At 35.1% G+C, this 10,449-nt stretch overlaps 1 protein-coding gene and 1 long non-coding RNA gene across 4 annotated transcripts in view; both read left to right on the forward strand.

Annotated features, from left to right (window-relative positions):
- sgsm1a (small G protein signaling modulator 1a) overlaps positions 1–2,580 on the forward strand; it is an 83,047-nt gene extending 80,467 nt beyond the window's left edge. For all 3 annotated transcript variants that reach the window (XM_022666246.2, XM_022666245.2, XM_022666247.2), the window contains exon 25: positions 638–2,580. In XM_022666246.2, the coding sequence (XP_022521967.2) occupies positions 638–726 (89 nt within the window). In that variant the 3' untranslated portion in view covers positions 727–2,580. The remainder of the gene's footprint in view (positions 1–637) is intronic.
- Positions 2,581–9,693: 7,113 nt separating this feature from the next.
- On the forward strand, positions 9,694–10,177 carry LOC125786749 (uncharacterized). The gene is made up of 3 exons (XR_007428801.1): positions 9,694–9,846; positions 9,933–10,016; positions 10,103–10,177. It is a non-coding gene; the product is annotated as an uncharacterized LOC125786749 (long non-coding RNA).
- Positions 10,178–10,449: the final 272 nt, after the last annotated feature.

Consider the following 10,449-nt stretch of genomic DNA (forward strand, 5'->3'; position numbering starts at 1 on the left):
AGATGTAGGAAAATAGTTAAAAGTATTTTTTTCAGTATGAAACTTCTTCTGCTTGCCTTAATTAGTTTAATTAATCAACATATAATATGAAAATGGTTCATCTCACATATTTGCAACCAATCACCCCCTACAAAAACTAAACTAAAACAACATAAAAATTTTGTGTTTCAATGTTATGTAAAACTCATATTTTATATGTTGGTCTTTTAAAAGTAATAAAGTAGTGAAACAAAAAACAAAACAAAAACAAAAAAAAAGTTTGATGTTGGTCAAAAAAAAAAAACAATGAATGTGAAGATGTGTCCAAACTTTTGACTGGTACTGTATTAGCATAATAATAAATGTATACACTTTTAAGGAGGAATTAACCTTTAATTATTGTTAATTATTGGTATTGAAATATAAAAATGATTAGACCTCCCCCCCCCAATTATAAAACAAAATAAAATAATAAACACTGTTTCGAAACAAAGTCTACATACAGGCTCATTAATGCAAATTGACTCTCCTGTCTTTATAGGATATAAAATACCATTTTAAAACAAAAATGACTGCAGTTATGTTCATATATTGTACGATAAATTAGCAAAGTAATTAATCTCCAGTTCATTAACGTCCTCATGTCTTTTTTTTTCAGAAATGGCTGAACACCACAATGTGAAGCAGGTTCTGGCGATGGCTCGAGATCTGGTGTGTAAAGTTCAGATTCTCATCGAGAACAAATAACCCGGAGTCCTCCACCCGCCCCCCCGGACCTCCATCACCTCACCAGAGCTCTCCATCCTCCAGCCTCTACTGCAGCATCCAGATCCTCCACCCAGTGTACCCACCGCTAACTGCTAACCGCTAACCTCCCACTCACCAGACAGTGTACCAACCGCTAACTGCTAACCTCCCACACACCAGTCAGTGTACCAACCGCTAACCGCTAACCTCCAGTCAGTGTAACTCCGCCCAGAAGAGTCGTTCTCCTGTAGAATCAGGTTTAACTGGTTATTAAACTCACTGGTTTTGGTGATTATCGTATTTTTGCTGCTCTGTTTCTGGGGTGTAGTTTACGTTTGGGCGTGCGTCTCTAACCGTACGCTAGATTCAGAGTTAGCGATATTTAGCGATTAGCTGCTGAAGGAAATTTCAAGCACAAGTGCTTTTTAACTTTAGACTGTAACGCTTCTACCATCACCTGCTAATTCAATTTAGAAAACGATAAAAATAGGGGCTCTGAGTGCTGGTTTTGCTGGTTTAAATCCTGGTCATGCAGCTTGCCATCAGCTGCTGGAGTCCTGAGGGAGCACAACTGTCCTTGCTCTCTCTGGGTGGGTACACTAGATGGTGCTTTTTCCCCTCATCACTCCTAGGGTGATGTGGATCAGCACAAGGCTGCATCTGTGAGCTGATGTATCAGAACCGAGTCGCTGCGCTTTCCTCCGTGTGTTAGCGCTGTAGTGATGCTACTCGGGAATGCTACAGCATCAGCAGCAGCTCAAAAAGAGGTGGGTGTCTCTTTTTGGGGATATACAGCTAGAGTAACAGCTGATTAGTTGGGAAAATTAGTCTAGCTAAATTGGGGGAAAAAATGGGAAAAAATAAAAAAGTAAAAATGATTTGGCACGGAAATCTTTGATTCCTGAATATCCTATTTATATCTTAATTAAATCTAGACTATATTTCTAATTTTAAGAAGTTATTTCACACACAATGTGATCATTTTCAAGCATTTATACACTATACCAGCTTTTAAACATGGTGGTGGTAGTGTGAAAACATTTTTTATAAATTTAAAAGCATACGCTGTAAATATGATAACAGATGTGAGGATATAAACTGAGTTTAAACACTTTTGCTTGAAATTTCTCTCCAGTTTTTGGATCTTTATCCGAGTCCACCGCGTGTTCACCAAACCAGTACCACCAAACCAGTAGCACCAGTCAGAGCACAGTCCTGATCCACAGAGTCGTTCACTAGTGATGATGAACCGGTATTACTATCGCATTACAAAAAAAACCTTGTGTATGCTTGTGTGTGTGTGTGTGTGTGTGTGTGTGTGTTAGTGATGCAACGAAATTAACATTTTTGGCTCAATTTTGGACATTTCATTCATTTTGCCACTTTTTCACTTTTCATTGCACAAATTAAATAGTTTATAGCTTATAAACTTATTTTTTTTTTCTTTTTTTTATGGAACAAAATATTTTTTATCATCCCAGCAAACACACCAACAAAGCACAATATAGCATTTCTACTAGATATTTAATTTACCTCGATTACACAATTATGAAGACTAGAAAGAGCTGCCTCTGCTGGGCTGGAATTCTTTAGCCGCAATGCTAACAAGCCGGACTCAGCTGGTATAGTGTTAAAAGCCCTGATGCTAACAGACACAGCAGCTGGTCTGGACAAGGCTAGGTTTAGTCCGGGCTAAAGGAGCGCTAAAACCCCCTGATTTTAGCTTAATCCAAATTTAAAAAATGCTAAAAAATGGGAGTAGTAGTTTGGGAGAGGCACTGAGTGATGTATGGGTTTAGGGGTGGGGCAGGAGAGAGAGCTGATTGGCTGAGCTGCTGCAGCATTATTGCAGGTATTATTATAGCAGGTATTATTGATTGGCTGATTTGCATATAGTAATGATGTGTCTGTGTACGAAAGTACACGGAAACATCCGTGTATATAGCACAGTTGAACCTGAGAGGGAAATTACCACAATAAAAGCATTTTTAGGAGATTAAGTTTAGGAAATGTCTATAAAAAAATTAAGCAGGACTTCAAAGGAACACGTTTCAGTTATTTATGGAAAAAATATGGTTTAGAGTTAAGTGGTTTAGCTGCAGTGCTAGCTAGTTTTTCTGAGCTGGATTACTCTCTGCTAGTTGATGACAGACATGAATCTCAATGTGAGCTCCGTCCTCACACAGTCCTGTAGCTTTTTTTAAAGAGCCTCCTGTCTGTTTTATTATAGCTTAAAGCTAATTCTGAAACCTTTCTGCCTCTAATTTTGTTTTTGTCTTGGAATCCAGTAAAGTGCCACAGCTGCTGAAAGAAATCCTAATTTTAGAGGAAGCTAAAATAAAGGATGCATTTTATTTTGTTAGCAATTATTCTGTATAATATATTAAATAAATGATTCCATTCGTTCACAAACACAGTATATCCGGTTGCCAAATATTCGGTGCATCTCTAGTGTGTGTATGCATGTGTGTGTAGGTGTGTGTGTGTGTGTGTATTGGTGGACCAGCCAAGACCTTGGTAAGAATGCCACTGTCGCCGCTGCAGTCATTCCGTCAGTTAGCCAGCGCTCAGTACCGCCCCCTGCAGGTCCTCAGCTGCCTACGTGTGTTTAGACTTTACTGTGACTTTCAGAAATATAAAAAAAAGCTTATTTACGTATATATAATGGGAGTATATACTATATTTATTATACATAGAGATGAATATATAATGAAGCGTGACGTTAGCGGTCGCGCCGTTTTCTGACGATCGGAAGCAGAGAAATTCTATTTACAGTGCTCTTATTTATTTTTGCATTATGGGTAATCTCCAGTCTACAGTGTGGCCTTATCTGTATTGCTATTGGTGGAGTTCTGCGGGTCTGTATTGTCCTCCGGTGCTGCCCGGGTCTCTCCCAGCCGCTCGGGTACCAGGGTTTACTGTTTTAGCCTATTACACTGAAATTAATCTGATCTATCAGTGATGATTAATCCGAAACTGCAGTTTTAATGTATTTTAAAGTATTTATCAGTTAAAGTTTCCATTAGGGGTGGAAAAACTGTACTAATTTACTGTAAAATTAAGTTTAATTAAAAAAAATACTTAAATGCATATTATATTAAACATCCCAGAGAAGAAAAAAAGCTTTTTAACTCCTTAAATTTACATTTAGACCTTCAAAAATTTACATTTTTTAATTTAAAAACTACAAAATTATCTGCAAAACTGTTAAAATTGTCTACAAAATTGCATATGTACAATTACAATGAAAAATTGCACTAAATGATATTTTATTTATTTTATGGAATGAATATTTGTCATGGTAAAAAAACAGAATACAGTATTTATATTCATAAATAATTACATTAATAATAATAATGAGCATTATTTATTGATTAAAAAATATTTATTTATAAAAAGCTCAGATCCAATTACTCACTCAATACAAGTAAAAAAAAAAAAAAAAAAAAAAAAAAAAACAAGAAATCTAGAAATAAGTTTATTAATCTTGAACATTTACATAAAAAACATAAAACCTCTTTCCAAATGAGAAATATCAGCTTTATGATGATTTTCTTTACCAAGATTGCGGTGCATTAATCTTAAATTCCTGAGATTAGTCTCTTTCTGTTTTAAATAAGCATCAAATGATATCCTCTTGGGACCCGGCGTCCTCATATGAGGACATCACATTTCTGCTCCTCTGCAACTTTATACTTAATAATTTTGCAGAACTTTAACCCTTTTTTCTCATACAGACACACTGCTGTTTCATCTAGTGGCCACAAGATAACATTCAACTGGAATCCCAGTCAAAGGTTTCTACAGCCAGTTCAGACAGAAACATGGGTGAGATACAAAACTCTCAGACTCACAAACCAATTTTATGTTTGAAACTATTCTCTGCTTACTGTCGAAAGATAAAAGATTGTTTTTGGACGTATTGGGTAAAAGATAGTTCTTAAATGTTAAAATAAACAACAATTTCTAATTGAAGACATTGATTTTTGCTTGTTAGATCCTAAAGTCAGGGTCTCAGGAGGATATATATATATATATATATTTGCCATAAATAAATACTAAAACACCTGGTGATTCTGTATCTACTGTAACTGTAGATTAACCCTTATTTATTATTTACTTATAAGGTGAAATTGTGTGTATTTTAAGTTTTCCACCCCTGGGTTTGAATCTAAAGGCCTATAATCAGATTAATCAGATTAATCAGACAGATTAATGAAGGAATGATTGCAGGAGGAGCTGGAGAGTCTGGAGTCGGCGTTGTGAACCTCAGTAATTACTGTAATCCGTTATTCTCGGCTGCGCTTTATAGAAATGGTCTCGAGTCGTCCTGCATTGAGTATCGTCGGTTTTATTACGTGAAGCAGAACCGCTGTGTGTCAGACCAGTTATCCTTCTGTAAATCTCGCTTTCTCTGTTCGTTCGTTTATTTATTTATTTATTTATATCTGAATGTATTCATTTTGTCCAGGCTTTCGTGTGTAAAACGAACACTTGTTACATTGTGGTTAATTATGATTATTATTATTATTATTATTATTATTATTATTATTATTATTATTATTATTACGATTATTAAATGGTACATGTGCTTGTAAAAAAAAAAAAGAAGAATAAAATGGCAATGTTATTATTTTCCCTTTGTCTTCTCATCTCTTATTTACTATTTAATCTGAATTATTTGTTTAAAGGATCAATATGCATTTTATTTATTTACTGTTTTTAATATATTAATATGTTTTATATTATTGTACGATATTAAGGAAATACGCTATATGTATAAGTATAAGCACTGGCATCTCTTGACAGCAGAGCTACAGCTTCAGTGTGTTCTTTTTTCAGTGTTCCTTTTTAATTCAGTACACTACTGCACACATTCCTCAGTTCTATTTCCACACCCCAGGTTGCCAGGTATGGAACACAATAGCAGCAAACAAGCTGAAAAAAAACATTTTTTTTTCCTTTCTGAAAATCTCCATAAGCAGAGACAGACAGAATAAAACACCAATAAATATTGCAGTGCGTTTGAAAGATTAGATGGAGACAGTTTTGTTCCCAGAAGGACTACAAGACGAAAACTGCTAATTTTCTTTTGAACAGGTAAACACAGAACTTAATCTAACATTAACTAATTTTACTTGAATTAATCAGCCATTATTTAAGATATAATTTGAGGTAAAGTAATCCAGACCTGTGCTGGTTAACGCCATTACTCATTTGTGTATGTTAATTTTCCTCAATCTGGCAACCCACATGAGCTTCTTTTCATTCCTTAAAAAAAAAAAATTATCTACTGTAGAGCTTTATATTCAGAAAGACAGTTCCCATCTGTACCAGAGGAGGGCGACAAAGTCTTAATCATGAATTTAACTAAACAATAATGGCGTTTTATACACCTAAAACTAATAATTATATTAGTCATAATTAGTAGTTAAAAGTTTAATTTCTAATTTAATAATTTCTACTGGACCTTTTTTTTTTAGAACTTCTAATCTCTTTTAATCTTTGATTAAGGTGAGGATGTTGGACGATAATCAACACCCACCTTATTTTCACCAAATTGCCCACTTCCTGCTTTATACATTAAAGAAAACTAAAGAAAATCTATAAAACTTTGTCAGTTTTTGTAAAAAACAACAACAACAGGAACTGTAAAACTCAATTTGCATATAAACTTCAATCAAACAATCAATTACATACAAAAAAAAGCTTTACAGTAAATCCCAATAATTCAAATACAAAATAGACTGCGGTCAATATAGGATGCTGCTACAACCATGATATAGATTTTTTCTTTTTGTTAATGTACATAAAAAAAACATATATATATATATATATATATATATATATATATATATATATATATATATATTGATTTTTTTTGTGTACGATACAGTATAGCAATTCAAAATCCCATTAGAGCGTCTCTTTATTAAAACAAAATGGCTGACTAAGACACTTTCACTATGAATCCTGGGTCATGCTGCTTCTCCATCAGCAGCCAGAGTCCGAGAGAGCGAGCACAATTGAGGGCCATGAGGCGGAGTCGGGTTTTCCTAGTGATGGAGTGGTTAGAGTCATAGTGAGTGGGGAATTGACCTTGCAAACAGAGGAAACAGCTCTCGTGTTTATTTCTGTTTTAATTTCAGGATTCATTCGGGCATGAAAAACCTGGAAACAATCATGGAATTTGAAAATAGCAATTTTCAGGTCTGGATAAGTTTTGGAAAAATAAAAATGCCCAGAAAGTTTTGGAAAAGTCATGGAAATTTGCAAATCTACAAACGTTTGTTTCTGTTTATCAATGGAGAAAAGCTAGTTTGAGTAAAAAAAATCATTTTTTATTATTGAAAATTGTGTCAACATTTTTATCAGATTACTTTTAGACCTACTATAATTTTGATTATAGTTTTAGTTATTTTTTTTATACTACTGTCCATTTCTGCACTGATGTTTTAAAGACCGTATGGTCAGGAAAATTCGCCTTGAAGGCCTATTGGAAAAGTCATGAAAAAGTCATGGAATTTAATTGGTCAAAAAGTGTATGAACCCTCTAATTTACACATTTCCAAATCAACTTTTTTAAAGCGATGCTCATCTCTCACCAGCTGTTTGATAGAGCTGAGTGCTACAGTGAAAATAAAAAAAATATATAAAAATAAATGATGTTAAAAAAGACTGAAGAGTAAAGTCATATAAAGTGCTTTTATTAAACTGGAAACATGTTTTTTTCCCTCAAACAGACATCACAGTTTTACAAATGTCTTCTTAATTTCTTCAATACGATTAGATTTCAGCACATTCACTCGCTCGCTCGCTCCCGACAGGACAGTTATTCCAAATACACATGAGCCTGTGCTAACCCTGATACGGTAAAGCTCGTTACGACATTTGGCAAGAATTAGTTCCTTTAAAAAAAGTTAAACAGAGAAAAACCCCTTAAAGAAAACACCAGAAACACGAGGTCTTATTCAGAAATTAAAACGTAATTAATCCATTATCTTCTGTTAGAAAACGAGTCACAGGATTTGACTCTGGTACTGCAGGAGGATTGGTCAGTTTGCTACATCAGAAAAAGTGGTACAGAGAGTTTCGCTCCATCCGGGGTCGTCATCATCTTCATCATCTTCATCATCGCACAGTGACGTGAGGTTTCTAACCATCCAAAACTGCCAGAGTCAAATCAGACCACATACAAAGAAATTCCCACATAAAAAAACGATATAACAGTGAAAATAGAGTGCCTTTACATGCATTTCATAATCTGATTACTGCAGAACACCTGAGGATAGGGCTGCAACAATTAGTCGATATAATCGGCAATGTCGATTATTTAAATTTGTCGAGTTAATATTTCATTATCGACTAATTGTTCATGTGGGAGTCCTGCTGGGGACCGAAGTGCAATGTGAGATGGATGAATGTCTCACTCAAACAGTTTAAATTCAACTCCGTTTGTGTCTCCAAAACCTTTTTTTTTTTTTATAGTTTTTAGAGATGGAGAAAATGGCAGAAATAATCGTTGACTAGTCGACTAATCGAAAAAAATAATCGTCAGATTGGTTGACTACCAAAATAATCATTAGTTGAAGCTCTACCTGAGGATGTCAGTAATCCAATAATCCAATTACTGCATTAAAGGTGTGTTTCTCTGGTGTTAAATGAACTTTTGTTGTAATAAAACAGGATAAAAAGTTCTTATCTTTGATAAATAGCACACCTCCTCTCTCCCACAGCGTTCTGAGATCCAGAAATTTTAACATTTCAGTCCAAAAACACCCTTCAGACTGGGAGACACAGAGCATAATTTACCCTGATCTGGATATCCTGGTTATCCTGAGCTGGATAACGGTGGAAAAAGCGATTTATCACCTATGTATCTCCCAGTCTGAAGGGTGTTTGTTGGACAAACTGTTAACATTTCTGGATCTCTGAACGCTGTGGGAGAACGGAGGTGTGCTATTCATTAAAGATAAGCACTTTTTATCATGTTTTACTACAACAAAAGTCCATTTTAGACCAGTTGTACACTTGAGTTTACTTGAAATCAACTTTTTTTGCAAGCAGCCAATAAACTCGCAGAATAAAACATGAAACATGTCTAGCTAGAATATTAATATTTTTTTTTTTTATTATTTAACAAGTGTCATTTTCATTACGAGGAACTTTTTTTTTTTTTTTTTTGCTCATGCACAGACTGAGAAATCTCAGAATACTCCGGTTAAGAGTATGCATGCACTGAGAAATCTGATTATAAACTGCAGTAACTGGATTATAAACGCTCTTATAAAGGCACTCACTGTTGTTGTTTTTTTGTTTTTTTGCGTCGGCAGCTCTGGAGCTGGAGGCTGAAGGAAGTAAAGCACCTCTAGAATGACGATGAAAGCGACTGATTTTACAGATTTTTAGGAGCCCTGGTTCTGTGTGTAGAGTAGAAAAGGTTTGAGGCCGGTTTGGATCACTGGTTGAGTTCTGGTCTACGGCTGAAGATCTCAGAGTTTTTCTCACAGTGAGGAGGCACAGTGGTTTCAGTATTGCTATCGGACGCTGAGCGATCTCGTCTGATACTGTCTGATTACATTATGTGAAAACCAAGAGACGTAGAGGCTTTCCAACTTTCACCATGGAGACTTTCACCACCCTGCAGAGTTCAGATCCAAATATAACACAGCATATTTAATATTCTATATTCAATCAGCACTGGGTCTAATCTCCAGACGCTCCAGAAGACTTTAATCAGCTGGATTAGATCTGACAGATTCAGGTTGGAAGCTACCGTTTGTAGATTAGACAAACTTTACAGAAGGTTTACGTATAAAGCTACTTTCCATCCAGATGCTTCACAAGACCTTAATTAGCTGGATTAAAATGTATGGAATTAGGTTTAGAACTTTACAGAATGCTAACTGTTACAGAAAGCTACTGTTTCTAGGTTATACAATCTTTACAGGAGGTTAGTAGAAACTACTGTTGGGTTGAACAACTTTACAGAAAGCTGGAAGTTTCTGTTTCTAGACTGGGTAAGCTTTACAAAAGGTTGGTTGCTTTTGTTACTTGATTGGATAAACTTTACAGAAGGTTGGTAGCTAATGTTTTTAGATTAGACAAACTTTACAGAAGGTGGGTATCTACTGTTTGTAGATTGGAGACAAACTTTACAGAAGGTTGGTAGCTACTGTTTGTAGATTAGACAAACTTTACAGAAGGTTGGTATCTACTGTTTGTAGATTGGACTAACTTTACAGAAGGCTGGTAGATTCTGTTACTATAGTGGACAAACTTTACAGAAGGTTGGTAGCTACTGTTTTTAGATTAGACAAACTTTACAGAAGGTGGGTATCTACTGTTTGTAGATTGGAGACAAACTTTACAGAAGGCTGGTATCTACTGTTTGTAGATTGGATAAATTTTACAGAAGGTTGGTATCTACTGTTTGTAAATTGGGTAAACTTTACAGAAGTGGTTGGTAGGATTGCTGCTAGGCTTAAAATTTACAGAAGGCTGATGATTATAGGCTGGACAAACTATTGATGCACAACAGTAACGATTTAGAATTAAACTCTGCAGGGAGGCAGATCATTTAATTTACTGAAGATCCATCACCAGACTCATCTGCACTGCTTCACTCATGTGTTCTTTCATAGCTACTACAATATGTTGGTATATATTATTCACTAGGTTCGAAAAACTTAACTTAAACAAAACAGCATATTGGTAGCTACT

Source organism: Astyanax mexicanus, chromosome 22 (genome assembly GCF_023375975.1).
Source record: "Astyanax mexicanus isolate ESR-SI-001 chromosome 22, AstMex3_surface, whole genome shotgun sequence".
In the NCBI taxonomy this organism is placed as follows: Eukaryota; Metazoa; Chordata; class Actinopteri; order Characiformes; family Acestrorhamphidae; genus Astyanax; species Astyanax mexicanus.